Source organism: Cygnus atratus, chromosome 17 (genome assembly GCF_013377495.2).
Source record: "Cygnus atratus isolate AKBS03 ecotype Queensland, Australia chromosome 17, CAtr_DNAZoo_HiC_assembly, whole genome shotgun sequence".
Lineage (NCBI taxonomy): Eukaryota > Metazoa > Chordata > Aves > Anseriformes > Anatidae > Cygnus > Cygnus atratus.
In genome coordinates, this window is record NC_066378.1 from 11,951,410 (window position 1) to 11,968,040 (window position 16,631).

Sequence of the window (16,631 nt, forward strand, 5' to 3'; positions counted from 1 at the left end):
GCTCTTACGCAATGGAATTGTAACGAGTCCGTGTGGCTCACCCTTAAAAATATCTGATAGCCACAGCAATAACTGTATGCGAAAAGGAGCAGGTTTTATTACAAATGGTTTATACAAAGGAAATTATAAATACAGGCTTCAAACAAAATGGCTTTTGGTGATGAAACAAGCCAGTAAGAGTTAGGCCCTGATTACAAGTTACGCTGACAAAAACCTGATGATGCAAGCATTGAGACTACACAAATTCCTGTATGCACCTTAAGAAAGGAAAGTTCTTTTAAGTAGGAAATAACAACTTTCTGTATTCCTTTAAAAACATCAGTTACTAGCAGCAGGATAAAACAGCAAACTATGCAGTTACCTTTTACAGTAAGAAATCTTATTTTTTTTTTAACCAAAACAACATTCAGAAATACACAGCATACCCTCATCTTCTGATACAGAAAGCACTATTCCAAAATCTTTCCTCTTTGCTTGTCAAATGCCAAAAGGTAGAAACCATGATACTTTAAAAACAAACAAGCAAAGATGTGTCTGTTGTCTTACTACAGAGAATTACATTTGTGTTTTCCAGTTTCAAAATACAATGTTAAGACTAACCACCTAATTTGCATTTATTGAAGTCATTTGAAATAAAGAAAAAAAGGTAATTCATGAATGCAGAGTCTTCTGTTAATAAACTTCCTTGGGAAAGCTACCTCTGTATTACAAGGCAGTATTATTCTAGTGATATTGACTAGAAGAGCAGATATCCAACTGGGAGAAAATCACAATCAAAGGGAATGAAAGAATATGAAAAATGTGAGCGTGCACATGCAGGGGAATTAACATCTTTAAATGGAAGGGGGGAATTTCTAAACCATCTTGAAAATATTGGTTTCTTTATTCTGAAACTGACCCTGTTTCACTCAAAAAATAGGTAGCAAAGGCTAACAGAATTTTGAAGTCCCCAGATGACACAGTGCTAATACTCAGAACCTACACATCAGGAGTAGTCATAACTTACCTTTACACCAACATAGGACTAAAAACAATCAGAGCTTTGTCTTTGAAAATAACTTGGAGGTATGAAGCTTTGCAATGGCAAGAATACCTTTTAACTTTGTAAGATCTGCATCTTAACAAGCTGCAACTTCTGGTTACTATTACAATTAAGAATTAGTACTTAAAACAGCACAGGTTACATGGTAATACAATGATTTGTTACTGTGTAGAAAATATACCATTTAAATATTTATCCAGTAAGAAACAAGTCATAAGACTGCATACAGTTCTCTTTCACATCCTATAAAAAGTGCCGTCAATTTCTCTAGTACATTCCATTTCATGGAATTACTGGAGGAGATAATGGTGTATTTACGTAGTGTTGTTATGCAGCTAACTTCAATTTCTTCTTCTTAGCTTTCATGACAGGTGGCAGTGATATTTTGAAAGCAGTCCTGAAAAAAACATAAAAAAGGAGCTATCAGATACACTGAACGTATTTTCATACCCAACTCTGAAACAAGAAGAAACACTTACTCGCACGTACTACAAATAGGACTGAAGTTGCAGAATACTGGAAAATAAAAGATTTGTCATTAAAATAGTTCCTTTCAAATTTAAGAAATTATAGTCTTAGACATTTATAAACTTACTTGACAAGCACACAGAGCATACATAACCAATTTCAATGAGATTTCGATGACAGAAACACGCAGCTCTGTAGTCAACATGAATAGGAGGTGGAAGCACAAGCTGTGATCTTTGCTCTTGATCAGGGAGAAATACCCACTATACAAACAGAGGAAAAAGTATTTTAGAAATTGCGAGGGTACTGCTGTATGAACGTGTCAATGAAGTCAGTAGGATTTCGTGTGTGACACAGAAAAAAGCATTCAAAGTGCTTTTTAAATGACTTACCAATAAATACTGCAGAAGGGATGGCATATGGGGCACTTTCAAGTATATGCCACCTGTAATGTCACAGGCCTGGAAAACAGAAAGCATGATCAGATTGTTATGTCTGATTAAATTAACATGTTATTTTAAATATCCACATGCTGCTCAAGGTCTGCATGTTTCAAATTCTAACCAAATATTTTCAAAGAACTAGAAATGAAAGTACTGACAAAAACTAAAATGGGAGCAACTGTTCCCATCATGGAGTATCTCTCATTCTCTTGTTATGAAAAGAAAAATATTGGAAGTGTAAAAATAAATAAATAAACTATGATCTCACATCCAGAGACAAATGAAAAGAGAAAAGTTATTCTCATTCATCTCAATAGTTCAACTATCTCAGTCTCTGCGATACTCTCTGTGATACCTAAAAATTTATAGGATTTTGCTAATTATCCTCCCCAATCCTCCTTTGAGAAGAATTCTGAAAAACAGCATCTCCAAATAATGTGCCATGAGGCATAATTTACACCCTAGTAAGCTCACAGAGTTTGCTGTGTTATCCCACATTATAGTTTTTGAACAACAAAAACACAAAGTGAATTGCTATGAAATATGTTTAGCCCTATAAGGAAGGAAACAATTTCTAGTAATTGTTCCAAAGGAAGAACAAATGAATACAGATCTACTTCACAATAAAAGGGCACAAAAGATGTCATATAAAAAGGTGTAATGTCTCCCTTTACAATATGACAAACTGTCTAGCATCAAGTACCTATGAATTCATGTAAACAGCAAGTAAAATAAAGTCTGTACCTGTTGTAGAAGACCTGAATCAGAGTCCAAGACACAGGCATCGATCAAAATGCTCTGCAAGCAAAGAGATGAAAAGCATGAAGAAAAAACAAAAAATAACAGAAATTCAGCTATGAACAATGTACCCTCACCACTGTTATCATCATACATGTTTTTACAGCTGCAGAACCACCACAGCGATAACAAAGCTCTTTCCCATGGTCAGGACACAAATCCAAATTTCCAGCATCTCTCTTCTCTCACATGGCAGTAAAAGAACTATCACCAAAAGTACCTCGTACACATTACCTGCAAGGCGCGACAAAAGGCTACTGTCGGTACTTACATAGTGATCTTAAACTAGTCTAGCAAACCCTTTATGTTAAGATGTAATGATGTAAATTTTTTTTTTTTTAAGCTTGATTAGCTTTCCCCCTGGGCATGACAGGTTTCGTTTCAAGCACTCTTTAACCAGATCACAATCATAAGAAAAATGAACAATTTTTTTTAAGCTTTTACATATTAATAAAAGATCAACATGAAATGACAACTTCACCTGTTTCTGTGCTGCAAAGATCACATTCATGAAATTCATATATTGCAATGCACTGTCTTCTGCAGCTTTTATGACCTAAATAAAGCAATTCAGACTTGTTAGCCTACATAGTATCTTTGGATTTAAAGACTAACAGAAAAGTGACAGCAAAGGTCTTACCAAAATCCTTGATTTCATTTCCTGATTGGCTAAGTATTGAAAAGAAAATATAATGCATGAGTACATTCATCCCCTGTAGCTTGCCCTTGTAATTCTATAGCATTTAGCATTTCAATTTATTTCAGTTCAAATATGTATATGAAACTGTCTTATAGCCCCAGTGGCAGAGAGAGCAGCAGAAACATGTGACAAGTATCTGTACACTAATTTAGAGTTACGAATGCAAACCCATTTCATTTATTGTCCAAAAGCAATTACATATCGATTAGAAATTTTAAAGTTGTTCATTAAGCATTTTTTTCTATTATTCTGACTTAAATATTTATGTAAGTACTCAGAAGAAAGGTATTACCTTTTACCTCTTTGCTCATCTTGTTAATAACTACATTAGATGATGTTAAGGACTTTATGTTTCTTCCTTGGGAGTAACCGCAGCATCCATACCATGTATTCACCACCGTAGCCAACACACATTTTAGTAAGCACAATCCACACTTATTAAGCGAACATTTCAGTTTTGAATGTTATTATAAAATTCAGTAATAGTAAAGCCTATATTGAAGCACAATTAATATTACAGGAAACAGTCTTAGAAAACAGATAAAGGTTTTGAAAGTTCCATAATAGAAAGGATACAACAAAGTGCTTTAGCAAGCGATCCCGCTAACAGAGTTTCTGTTTGCTGGCCCCTCATGTCAGCTGCAATTCAAGTTACAGAAATTACAAAGACAGTTGCTAAATCTGACCATACTAAATTCTACAAGTCTTGTCTTTGGCATATTAGATTAATAGAGAGGCTCCAAGTGCCAACATAATAAACTTACCTACTTTAAATATATTAAAATTCATGCTATCAAAATAAAGGAAATTCCTACAACTCCTTGAGAGCCAAAGTGCTTTGCAATTCCATATATTAAACCTAAAAATTTATTTTTCTTACTTTTTGTCATGAGATCTTTAATCTCTTCTGCAATTGCATCATTTATTGCTGTTAACAATTCATATTTTCCATCTTTGCTGCCAGAACAATTAGATTCCGCAGAACTACCGCCATCTCCAAGGAGATCGGCAAAAGCCCAGCGCTTCCCAGGGTACAAGAAACGGCTGAAAGAAAGGAAGTAAGAAGCATTACTGTTTCAACTTTAACCTTGTTAGACAGCAATATTCAGAAATGCAATTTCAAATAATTTAGACATTAAAGATGCAACATAAGGCAGGAAATCTTCAAACCCCAAATGGTGTAATACCAACATTCACCGTCTTCCTTCTAAGATATTAAAAAAAAAAAAAAAAAAAAAAAAAAAAAAAAAGCAAATACATACCATTCCTGCACTTAGGGGTAGATCCTGAGACTCATGAACATCTGGGTAAAAAATACCCACTTAAATAGGAAACTTGTCACTTTCATTGTCTTTCTCGCTTTGCGTAAGGCACTAAATCAGATTATTTCTCCTACACTGTATCAGGAGATTTATATAGAAAAGCCCACTTTAAACTTTTACGTAGGTAAGAAGCACCTATACCTTTCTTGTGTGTGGCTTGCTATTACAGCAAGCTTGTTGGTACGATTCATAAACAAGTGTGAGTTTCCCAGTACCATCACCGCATCGATACATTTTGATAGGGTGAACTGCTGGAAAAAAAAAAAAGAAAGAAAGAAAGAAAGAAAGAAAGAGAAATCAGAAACAGTACAATAATATCTACTGTTAAACAATTCACAAGAAAGCTCTCAAATAACTGCAGCTGGAAGAACTTGGATTTTAAGATGTGGAGCTTCCTTTCTTCATAAGGAGAATTTATACAAGGCTTTGACGGACACACAGCAGCACATCTTTTTAAAAAGGCACTCCAACATCCGTTCTATCAGACAAACGTTGCTCAGAAACCCAAGGCTACCCCTGTTCACTGCCCACTCGGTAAGACGGAGGAAATAAGAGCCCTTCCCTCAGGGCTCAGCACCAGCAGCAGCCGTACCTCCGCTTCCCCCTGCGCCCTCTTCCCCCACCAGATGGGGTTGGTGTCGATGACGATGACCAGCAGGCTCAGCTCATCGTCTGCAACAGACACAGCGCCGTGGCTCGCGGCTCCCCGGGCAGGGCCGGCTCCGAGGGGCCGGAGCCGGGCCCCCTGAGGGCCGCCCTCAGCTCCCCCCTGCCCGGGGCCCGCTCCCTCCCGCCCGCCGCCACCACCTCACCCGCGCTCATGCCGCCGCCGCGAGGTGCCGGCCGCTCCCGGCGCTTGCAAATGACGCCAGGGCCCGGCGTGACGTCACGCCGAGGGGCTCTGCGTCATGCCCACGGCTCCGGCGAGGCGGCCGGCAGCGGAGCGGAGCGGGACGGGGCGGCTGCGGCCATGAGCACGGACGGTAACGGGGGTGCGGAGCGGGGCCGGGCCGGGCCGGGCTGGGCCAGGCCGGGCCTGAGGCGCCTCCTTTTGCCTTTCAGACCTGATCGAGGCGTTCAGGGCGCAGCTGAGGGACGACCCCGACGTGGCCTCGGCGGTGGCCGCCATCCGAGCGCTGCTCGGCTTCCTCAAGCGGGACCGAGGTGGGCGCCGGGCCCCCGGGGCCAGGCGGGGGCCGGGCACCAGCCCCGGGGCCCAGCCCTGACCGCGCTCCTCTGCCTCCGTCCCCACCCAGGTGAGACCATCCAGGGCCTGAGGAGCAGCCTGCTGGACGCCATCGAGACCCTGTCCCGCGTGGACTCCTCGGTGGCCGTGTCCTCCGGCGGGGAGCTCTTCCTGCGCTTCATCAGCCTCACCTCGCTGGAGTACTCGGTAAGGGCGGCTGCCTCCCGCTCGGCCGTGCTGCTGGCGCGGAGACCCGGCGGGCTCGCAGCAGACGTCTCGCTGTCTCTTCCAGGATTACTCCAAATGCAAAGAAATCATGATCGAGCGCGGGGAGATTTTCCTGAGGAAAGTCTCGCTCTCAAGGAACAAAATCGCCAAGCTCTGTCATCCTTTCATCAGAGATGGTGCTGTAAGTAGGCCGAGGCAGGGCTGCTCTTGTTGTGGTGCTTTGCTGCTTGCACTGATGGAAAAACAGAGGAGGAGGGGAGTGAAGTTCATTCACGTTCGTGGCAGTGTTGTCTGATGTGGCTTTTGCAAGTACATACGGATAGCATCACCCATTGCTTTATTTTGTTAAGACTCATGCCCCCACCCACTGCAGTTCCCATGCAATTCAACATTAAGCTGTGGTCTACTACTATGAGGTGCCGAAGCCTCACAACATCAGCTTTCCATTTAAAGTATTAGATTGTCACCCCTCAGCAGCGTCAGGGCTGGCCACGTAACATCCATCTCAGTGTGTTTGCCATCCTGTGTTTTGTTGTGTACAAACATCATGTTATTATTTAATGTTGACAGATGCGTGAAGTAAAAGCTCTGGCACCGCTAACAGAACTAAAGGTTTTTCTAAAGTTCAGCAAAAAGTAATATTTGATCTTTTTTGACAGCGAATATTGACACATGCCTACTCAAGAGTGGTCCTCAGAGTGTTAGAAGCAGCTGTTGAGTCAAAGAAGCGATTCAGCGTTTATGTTACTGAATCACAGCCAGACCAAGCAGGGCAAGTATTCATTAATTTGTGTTTGATCTTGGTTAGCAGGATAAGTTTCAGCTAGTGTCAAATCTGCCATGTTTAAAAAAAAAGCTACTAGGATTGTTTGTAGCATTTTAAATGATAACTCTGTGACTAATAATACCACATTATTCTGGAAAAGTGAAAAATCAGTATCGGCAAGCAATTTCCCATACTAATATCCTCATTACAGTGTTACATAGGTTTTCCTCAACGGTTTACAACCTCTCAATCCATGCCAAGCAACCTATGTTTCCCCTGGGAGACAGTAAATAATTGATTTCTAGTTGCCTTCTTCAAAAGTAGGCTAAAATAATCAGCATTGTCTTAAGCATCACACAGTAAAACATTTAGATAACATGACATTGTTTGAAGATGCCAAATAAATTATGTTACCGATAGCAAGAGAGCAAGCTTTCCCTCTTCAGAGCATATCCTGCATACTGTGTTGCTAACCACTTTCACTTGAATCAAGTATGTTCAGCCAAATTAAGTAGGTATGATTTATCAGCTTCGCTTAAAGCGTGGGGTGCGTTGCTGGTAGTTATTTCTTATATCATGTTGATGGAAAAGCTGAGATGGCTTAGGTAATCTGTCATCTTAATAGTTCACTGACTCATCTTTCTATAGCTGTAATTCCTGACTGCTAAAACAGGCTTGCTTTTCTTCTGCTGGGTTTGTTGTCATCTGTTTCGATTTCTACGTGATAACTTATTTTCTATTAGGGGGTACAAAATTGCTGGCAAGCAAATATGGGCAGTTGTGGGTTTAAGTCTCTTAGACAATATTTTTCTAGCATTCTCTTTAAAAAGTCTTCTTAGCTTCAAATGTGTTATTTTAATAGGCAAAAAATGGCAAAAGCCCTGAGGAAGCTGGACATTCCTGTGACTGTGATTCTGGATGCTGCAGTTGGGTAAGTCTGATCATTAAATCTTAATACTGTTCGTCACAATTTTATTTTACATTCTGTGTAAGTTTCCTAGCAGCTTCTTTCTACGGAAATTGTTCCTTAGTTTGTCATAGTCATCAAACAAGCTAAACAAGTTACACCTTTAGGTGCATGATTAGCAGAACATGCCTGCTACAAAACAAGTATTTGATGTTTGCCTATTAGAACGGAGAATGGAGGCAGACCTAAGGGATCTTAGGGCTTGGGGATATTTGGAAAAAGGAACTGAGGTGCTAAACAAAAAGGCTACATTTTTTTCTGCTTTCCATGTGTTATCATTGTCGTGTTTTTTAAGCTAACTACTAAATTACTACTGCTTAGTATAAATCCAAAACATGACAAAAGAAACTATTACACATCTGAATCTCACTTCTTGCTTAAGTGCAAAATGCCTTTTTTTTCCCCTTCAACAGCTACATTATGGAGAAAGTGGACCTGGTCTTAGTTGGTGCTGAAGGTGTAGTTGAAAGTGGAGGCATTATTAACAAGGTAATAGGTAGTGACTTTACTATAACGTTCTGTAAACTCTGGACTCTTAAAATTTATTTGAAGAATTCAGGGATTTCTGAAATATCTTTGCTCTATTGGGGTGTTATCCAGTATGTCAGTTTTTTTGTTGTTGTTGAAAATATTGCAATATTATGTCCTACTAGCACCAAGTCTGCATGTTGTTTTCTGTATGTCTCCACAGATCGGCACAAATCAAATTGCTGTGTGCGCCAAAGCTCAGAATAAACCATTTTATGTGGTAGCAGAAAGTTTCAAGTTTGTAAGGCTTTTCCCTCTAAATCAGCAGGATGTCCCAGATAAGTTTAAGGTAAGAGGAATACATTTTTTTTCTTAGCAGGCTAAGATCCACTTACGTGTCTATGAATAATTTTCCTCTAAGCATGTCTTCATTTATTTGGACGTCTCTACTCTAGCTTACTTGACGTAATATGGAGTTGCTCCACTGTAAAGTCAAACGTCAGACAGCCATAAGTTGTCTTAATAGTGTCACTGACTTCCTAAAGTGGTTCCTTTGGGGTAGAAGAGTAGCTGAGGGCAAGAAATAGCTGGATTGAGACACTTCAGAGCTACAAACTGTAGTTCGTACAGAAGATAAAATAGTTGAGACCAAGGTGGCAGCCTGTGCCTTGTTTTTAAATTGACTTCCTTCAGTTTTACCACAAACATCTGCTCACGACCACCCTTGCCCAAAAGAGGTTTTAGCTTGCAGATGCGTAATAACTGATGGTCTTGTTTCCTTCTAGTACAAAGCAGACACTCTGAAAACAGGTCAGAATCTAACAGAGGAACATCCCTGGATTGACTACACATCACCATCACTAATCACATTACTGTTTACAGACCTTGGTGTGTTAACTCCGTCAGCTGTCAGTGATGAACTTATTAAACTCTATCTGTAACAGAAAGGACACTGTGTACAGAATGTGTCATCTTCAATGACTATCACAGTTGTAAGAAATCGGAAGATGATATAAGTTATATGGATGTGGTAAGAAGACAACATTATAAGGATTAAAGTAATTATGAGCCTTCTTGAATTTAAGGCAAAGCAGTACCAGTGGATGGACCACTGATAAAAAAAAAAATCCAAGTCGCTACAGCTTCTGAAGACCTGAAATAAATTGTTTTAAAGATGGGTGGAGTATTTTGATACTGTAAAATAAAATACCTTATGGTGCATTCAGACTCATTCTGAGGTATGGTGTCACTTACTGATCTGTGGTACGTACCTGAAAAAAGAGACCTGTCAGGTCTCTTTATGAAGAAATTAGATCAGTTCTGCTCTCTGCATCATTATTTTGTTATAAATATACAGTTTTATTGAAATAGGCAGTATCAACATAAAAGTCTGGTTAGAATAACTGTCAACATTCAGACTCTAAGTCAGCAACAGTTTCTGCTTTCACTTTGCTTTGGGTGCCTGTTAGTCTCTTCTCAAACTCTTCTTCACTAATTTTCCCCTTTTTTAATCTTTTCAAGAGTCTTGTGTCATTCAGCAACTCTTCCATGTCCTCATCGTCAACATCAGAGCCCTGTTGGCAGTTGAAAAACAATTAAATTCAACACCAAACCACGTTCATTCTATACATCTGAACACAACAGAATTTTACAACCCAGACTTTGCCAGGGGTATCCAAGCACGAAATAATATTCAGGTTCTACCTAGGAAACATTCTAACTCTGTTACACCTATTGAGAATTAAAAAAGCAATAACAACAACGAAGTACTGTCCAATTAAGTGCTGCTGGACCTCTTAAAAGGAAAAACCCATGCAGCCTATGCTGGCAGCGTTATTCACTAGCATTAGTAAGTTGGTTTTGTGTTTGGTTCTAAAAAGCTTCCGTGCTTTTTATTTTTGTGCTTTGCCTGTCAAGGGCCTAGAAAGTTAATTTTCAGTCTGTAATTCTGCAGCGCATCTCACTTATGTCAGACTAAAATCCCATTGCTCCCTGCCTTTTGAAAGTAGGCACCTATGCTATAGCAACGACACGTAGCTTAATAGAACGGGCACGGTTTACCTCTTCACGTTTCCTTTTTGCTGTTGCTTTCTTTTTCTTCTCCTTTTTGGCTTTCTGCTTTGACCAGGATTTGTTCTTTATGAATTTCTTTTTTCCTCCACTTTCCTGTCTTTCCTTTCTTTGTTGTTCTAGTTGTTTTTGTCTCTGTTTTTCTCTATTTTTATCCTTAAATGGAATGGAGTCTGTATTAACAGCGACTGGAGTAAAGTCTGGAAAACATTTTCCTCTTAGTTCAGGCATCTTTGGCATTTTTAACAAGGCAAAACCTTTGGCAAGACTAGCAAAATCCAGATCTGTTAAAATAAAGATTATAAAGTCAGTTTCCTCCTGGATAATAAGTTACTTTTTTCTGTGACTTTTAAAGTTATCTTGCATTCTATACTTTATACTAGTAACAATGCTAAGTGGCACTTACTTGCGCTTATGTCTATTTTAGTCAAGCTTGCTAATTAAATGTTTTGTCTGAATTGCTTGAGAAAGTAGGAGTTTTGTCAGAATCTGATGCTGCAGAAAGTAACTTTGAGAACAGGAATGGGTAGTTGTAGCTGCTGAATAACACGATCATGTTTTTTTGCCAAATCAAACACTGTCTTCTGAAGAACAGTAAAAGGGACCAGCCCTGCTGTGAATTACCTTTTATTCGGAAGATCAGATTACACTCGTGTTTGGCGTAAGCCTGGATGTAAGACACAAATGCTTTCATCCCTTTCTCAAACACTGCCCTGTCAGCCAGGGCCATAGACTTCAGTTTTGGAAGAAGATCCAACACATTTTTCTGTGGTTTCATTTCCTGCATGGGACACTGAAAAACAAAAAAGAAACAGAAAAAGTTCAAACGAAAAGTTCAGCTGAACGATTTAAAATGTGCTGTGAAACTTCAAACGCACGCTTCTTCCCAGTTAATCTTCAGTAAGCTTTGAGCCCCCTTCTCCGTCTTTTACGGTGTCATTTTAAAACTCCAGTTCACTGTTTAGCCCCACAAACAATCATCCTAGCCCAGCAGAAGAGCTCACACAGTACAGCTCAAGAGAAGGCAACACCTTCATCTCATGCCTTATCAAGCTATGTTCTCATTAGCAGGCCTCTAGAGAACTCATACAATTAATCCCATAAATGCAGGACCAGGAAATAATTCAAGTTAAAATATTCAAGTTAAAAATAAATTTGTTCTGGCCATTTTTCAGCAGCACCGAGGGTGTAGCATACAAAGTGGTAGTGGCAGGATCTGAGGCAGAAGCGGTGTAAAGCAGTGCTGCCTTATGGAAATGCTCAGCCTACACACCATTAGAAAAGAAAAACCTTTCCTTAATCGATGCATCACATGTTCCTATCAAAGATTCAGTTAAAAAAACACAGGTAGCCATCGCGTTCTAACAGCTGAGTTTGGTGATTAATAAGCAGCTCGTCTTTTTTTATTTTTTTTTTAATTATGTGACTCTGCTAAAACATGATCTATGTGTATGACCTTAAGCCCTATGAATTTGGATTTCATCATCACTGTCAGTAAGGTTCTGGTGAGCTTGCCTGTCCTCTTGCCTAACAGAATAAGAGTCTACTAACCTTTTGGTTGATTGAGAGAAAGTTAACATAAGATTCTTCCATGGGAAGCAAAAATACAAGTGCACTGCCGACATTGCCAATCCGTGCTGTTCGACCACACCGGTGCACAAAGGCACTGAAACAAAACAGGGCTCATTTAAGAGGAGACGCTTAGTCTGACTCAAAAGTATTAGTGAGCAAAAGGGCCAATCTAACAGAATGGAAAACCTAGAGTGCTGGTTATTTTTGAACTAAACGAATAATTTCAGCAACCGGGAATTATGACAGTAGAAGTTAAAACACATGGAAAAGCTCCTTTCAAGTGAGCTTCCAATGTACCATTCCTTGAAGAGCTCTGTACCCGCTCTCTGCTCTCATTCACCCTGGTGTTTCTCCTTTTTACTTCTTTGGTATTCTCATACTAACCCTTAGAACAGAAAGCCTCTTCACACAAATGCAAGTGGTGACCACCTGTTTGACTTCTGCACGACACACACAAAGCCATTTAACTTCACAGCAGTTACAATAAAGATTGCAATGTTTGATCCTCCCTTGTTCGTGCATTATTTTGCACAAACTCAGACCAATTTTCAGGCAACAAGTAAATGCGTTTTCCACAGCTGTGTGTTCTCAATTTGTATCTAAACAGTACAGTAACATGAGCACAAGTAAAGGTTCTTAAGATCTGAAGTTGTACCTTGCGCTGCTAGGTGGGTCATATTGCAAAACCCAGTGTACCTCTGGAATGTCTATGCCCCGGGCCATCACATCAGTGCAAACTAAAATGCCACTGGGAAGAAGAAAAAGCATTTTTTCATTAGACTGTCATTTGAGAAGAGCTTATTTTCAGACACAATTCCATATCCTGTACTACTACTTTTAGCTGGCTTAGCCTAATTGTATGGCCTTACCCTGGGAGCTTCCGAAACTCGGTAAAAATCTTGTTACGTTTGTGTTTCATCTTCCCATGAATGCACATTATTTTCGCTTGTTTAATTAAGGACTCCAAAGCCTTCCCATAGTATTCCACACAGGCACATGTGCTGTTGTGATGATGACAGAAAAGCAAAAGATTATGTTGTATTTTTTATCTGATTTAGGCAGTCAAGCTAGAGCAGTCTGAGCCCTTTCAAAAATAGCCACTTTTGCCTATTTTTATTTAAAATAGGTACTTTTTTTTTAATCACCATATATAACACATATACATTTTACTTTAAAAATATGTATAAAACTAGCATATTCTATAAGACTGCTGTTAAAAAGAAACACTTTTAAAGTAGTTGTGTCCTTGTCAACACAGGGCAGAGTTTTGAAATTCAGGTAATAAAACACCACTCTGTTTTCACAAGAAAACCTACATGGAATTACCTGAAAAAGACTAGATGTTTTTCCTGTTTGTGCTGTCGAAGAAAGTGCACCAACTGATTGAACTTTTCGTCTGCTTTGCATATCTACACAATGCAAAGGAAAAAAAATACATAAGGAAATGGACTTGATACAAACTGACCTGCCAGTTGCTAGTTTAGTGGGGTTTTTTTCCCCGTCATGGTTACTGATCTTCAGAGGACTTGCAAGAGCTTTGTGTCTTTGAGACTTCTGATTCCCCTGGTAATGTGGCCATTAACCGGCCGCGATTTAAAAACCTGTTGATGGAACCAGGGAAAAGGGAGAGGGAGCAACAAACTACCACAAGTTCTCACCATGTAGTAGTTCTCCAGGCGCGTTGGAGTTTTCTGTGTGTTGCTTGCTGCCACTCCCTTCTCTTTCACCGAGATGCGGACAGGATTCCGGAGACCTGCTCTCACCAGGTTCTCCACCTCTTGAGTCTGAGTTGCTGAGAAGAGACCTGTCCGTCTCTGCTTGGGTAAAAAGTCCAGAATGGCATTTAAACTGCAAGTAAGCACATGTAAAACATAAATGTCCCAAGATCTTCCTCAGAAAGAAGTTTAATCACTGGAACTATGAGTTCATAAACAAAATAGTTTTTATTACTGAGCGTCAACTCTACAGCCTCTTCTATTCAGTTAATCATCGTAACTTTTCAAGAAAGAGAAAAAGGATGTCAGAGTTTCTTTGTTACAGTGTTTCAAGTCATTATAGTGTGTAAATACCTATCCTTAAATGAGTACATGCTAATATACGTCACAAAAAAAGAAATCTTGAACTCTGTACTCATCAAGGAATCACCTTTTCCTGATTCTCTTCCCCTCTTAGCAACTGCTTTATGTAGTCTGCAGAGCCAAGAGAGGTAAAAGACCAAAACGGAACAAATCTCATTTCAGAGGTCGCTGTAGGCCAGGCTCATTCACATCAACCACATACAAACTCATTTAAAAATTCAGAAGTATAACTGGAGTTTATTATTTGAATACCTTGATTCAAAGCCCATATCGAGAAGTCTGTCTGCTTCATCTAACACCAACACATCGAGAGACTTCACACAGCTTGCGAGATCCAGCCCATCTGCTTTTCTTCTGAACAGATCCTCCAAGCGGCCTGGCGTAGCTACAATGATGTTCCCGCTGTTTGGGTTAAGGACATACAGCAATTTTGTAACCACGCAAGGTAAGGCCTTCGGAGGAGCTGCTAGGATTAACGCAGCACAAATCTGCACTCAAACTGACTGCACTCTTCAATGAAACAATTTCTGTGCTATTTCCCACCGTGCTCCTATTTCAGGAGCTCTCAGACAGTACGTTGACGGGAGAAAAAGCCCTCAGGAGAAAGCACGCTATTTGCAGCAGTAAAAGTTTAGAACATCGACTACGGAAAGCAACCGTTAGCTAGAAGAAATATTTGGTGCCTCCACGAAAAAGCCAGCAGCAAATACAATTGCTCCAAAGGTTCTCCATCAGCACCAAACAGTTCCAGAAAATTATTCAACACAGACTCAATCTTGTCAGACTCTACTGCTAGTACAATGTTTACACAAAAGAAGGAACTGAAAACCTGTCGGTGAAGACAGTTTTTCAATTCGCCACGCTGTACGCTGTGATTTACCAGGACAGCATGTAAATGGTACCAATTTCACATATGAGCCTTTCCTGTCATCTCATTACCATCTCAGGATGGCGCGTCCCACGCAAGAATCCACAATTTCTTTACCATATACCCAACAGTTTTATGCAGAACCACCAAATTTTACCACCAGCAAGACCCAAATTCATAATTTGTAAGTTTTAATGACGGAGAAAACCACAGTTGCAAGGCACTGGTAAAAACTACAGACAATCAACTTACCCGTGTTCTTTAAATTTTTCAACATCTTCCATGGGATTCCTACCGCCTATTAAAAGAATCTGACTAAAACAAGAGAACGGAAAGATTTAGGTCATCTTTGAATTTTGCTAGTTTACAAATGACAGAAGTCCAAAGGAAGGGGAACCGAGATCATGAAAAGACTGAAGTTCACCCACCTAAACATGGGGAAGTGTTTTGTGAAGTGCGATAATACCTCATCAATCTGAATAGCTAATTCTCTTGTCGGTGTGATAATTATAGCTCCAACCTGCACAAGAAGACAAAAGGAATTTATGGAAAGTAACCAAATAGAAGACAGACTGTGGGAAAATTGTCCATTGTAAGGTAAGTGCAAAGAAAGCAACCCGGTATTTGTTTTCAATTTTTACACAGTTTGTTGTTCCTGGTATACCTGAGCTGAGCACACAGTCACTTTACGTGTATTCAGTTTGACTGACTGGTGCTTTCACTGAGCTCCTCAATCTTACCGAGGGATCATAAGAACATAGTAAAGTATTCAGAACCGAACAACTTAATCTTACCTGCATTTTTTTCAATTTTTGTTCCCGTCTGAGAAGAATTTCTAGGATGGGAATTACGAAGGCTAAGGTTTTGCCGCTGCCTGTTACCTGTGAAATCGGAAGGAGAATCAGCCCTTCGTTAGCTCCAGAGACAAACCGAGAAAAACAAGAGGCTGCCCCGGTTCACAACACTCACCGCTTCCGCAGCAACATCTTTGTTACTCATGAAGAGCGGAATGGTTGCGGACTAGAAGAGAAAACAGCACACCTACAGTTCAACCTGCTCTGCTGGAAGTAAATCTCACAGAGCCCAAATTTCCCCCAGGAGCCACCAGAGCTCTCTAGAAGCCACCCGAGCGAGGGGACACCCCAGGGCAAAACCCGAGGGGAGGCTTCAGGGCTGCGACCGAGCCCGGTGCCCCGGCCGAGGGCCCGCACAGCGCTCACACGGCCCGGAGCCCCCTTCCTCCCCCCCGAGGCCCAGCCCCGGGGCCGGGGCTCCCCCCTCACCTGCACCGGGGTCATGCTGGCGAAGCCGAGGCCCCGCAGCGCCCGCAGCACGCCGGGGCTGAGCGCCACGGGCAGCGCCTCCCAGCGCCCCTCCGTCACCGCCTCCATCTCGGCCCGGTCCCGCCGCCAGGCCCCGTCCCCCCCTCACGGCGTCCGGCCGCGGCGGGGCCCCCCCGGAAACACGCGGCGCGGCGCTTTGGTTCCGGCCCTGCGCGATGCCCCAGGGCGGCCGCTCCGGCACCACAAAAAAATCCCCTTTTTTCGGGAAATCGCCCATTAAGGCACTGCCGGAGGCCCTGCAGTGCCAGAGCCCAGTAGCACCAACGCCAGTGTACAATTACGTCTCTTTCCTTCAACGCAAAGGCAGCCGCC

General features: G+C 41.1%; 3 protein-coding genes across 7 annotated transcripts; 1 reads left to right on the top strand and 2 right to left on the bottom strand.

Annotated features, from left to right (window-relative positions):
- Positions 1 to 73: 73 nt before the first annotated feature.
- GTF2H3 (general transcription factor IIH subunit 3) lies at positions 74 to 5,667 on the bottom strand. Of its 4 annotated transcripts, none has more exons than XM_035564924.2 (13): positions 5,586 to 5,667; positions 5,366 to 5,445; positions 4,915 to 5,021; positions 4,332 to 4,495; positions 4,028 to 4,090; positions 3,744 to 3,773; positions 3,392 to 3,420; positions 3,233 to 3,307; positions 2,698 to 2,751; positions 1,903 to 1,971; positions 1,638 to 1,773; positions 1,522 to 1,558; positions 74 to 1,439 (listed from the first exon to the last, which is right to left on the bottom strand). In XM_035564924.2, the coding sequence occupies exons 1-13, from the start codon at positions 5,593 to 5,595 to the stop codon at positions 1,370 to 1,372; spliced, it is 924 nt and encodes a 307-aa protein (XP_035420817.1). In that variant the 5' UTR covers positions 5,596 to 5,667; the 3' UTR covers positions 74 to 1,369. The 4 variants fall into 4 exon arrangements, with proteins under 4 accessions (XP_035420817.1, XP_035420816.1, XP_035420820.1 ...); XM_035564923.2 differs by having other exon boundaries at positions 4,915 to 5,024; XM_035564927.2 differs by lacking the exons at positions 3,744 to 3,773; positions 4,028 to 4,090.
- On the top strand, positions 5,404 to 9,619 carry EIF2B1 (eukaryotic translation initiation factor 2B subunit alpha). Of its 2 annotated transcripts, none has more exons than XM_035564922.2 (9): positions 5,404 to 5,756; positions 5,836 to 5,937; positions 6,030 to 6,166; positions 6,252 to 6,368; positions 6,847 to 6,959; positions 7,816 to 7,884; positions 8,334 to 8,409; positions 8,612 to 8,737; positions 9,174 to 9,619. In XM_035564922.2, the coding sequence occupies exons 1-9, from the start codon at positions 5,594 to 5,596 to the stop codon at positions 9,327 to 9,329; spliced, it is 1,059 nt and encodes a 352-aa protein (XP_035420815.1). In that variant the 5' UTR covers positions 5,404 to 5,593; the 3' UTR covers positions 9,330 to 9,619. The 2 variants fall into 2 exon arrangements, with proteins under 2 accessions (XP_035420815.1, XP_035420814.1); XM_035564921.2 differs by having other exon boundaries at positions 5,594 to 5,765.
- Positions 9,620 to 9,649: 30 nt separating this feature from the next.
- On the bottom strand, positions 9,650 to 16,434 carry DDX55 (DEAD-box helicase 55). The gene is made up of 14 exons (XM_035564920.2): positions 16,260 to 16,434; positions 15,946 to 15,996; positions 15,771 to 15,857; positions 15,405 to 15,496; positions 15,229 to 15,291; positions 14,361 to 14,510; positions 13,689 to 13,878; positions 13,357 to 13,439; positions 12,900 to 13,031; positions 12,686 to 12,778; positions 12,010 to 12,124; positions 11,083 to 11,251; positions 10,450 to 10,742; positions 9,650 to 9,962 (listed from the first exon to the last, which is right to left on the bottom strand). Exons 1-14 carry the CDS (start codon positions 16,365 to 16,367, stop codon positions 9,795 to 9,797), a joined length of 1,794 nt encoding a protein of 597 aa, XP_035420813.1. The 5' UTR covers positions 16,368 to 16,434; the 3' UTR covers positions 9,650 to 9,794.
- Between the last annotated feature and the right edge of the window lie 197 nt (positions 16,435 to 16,631).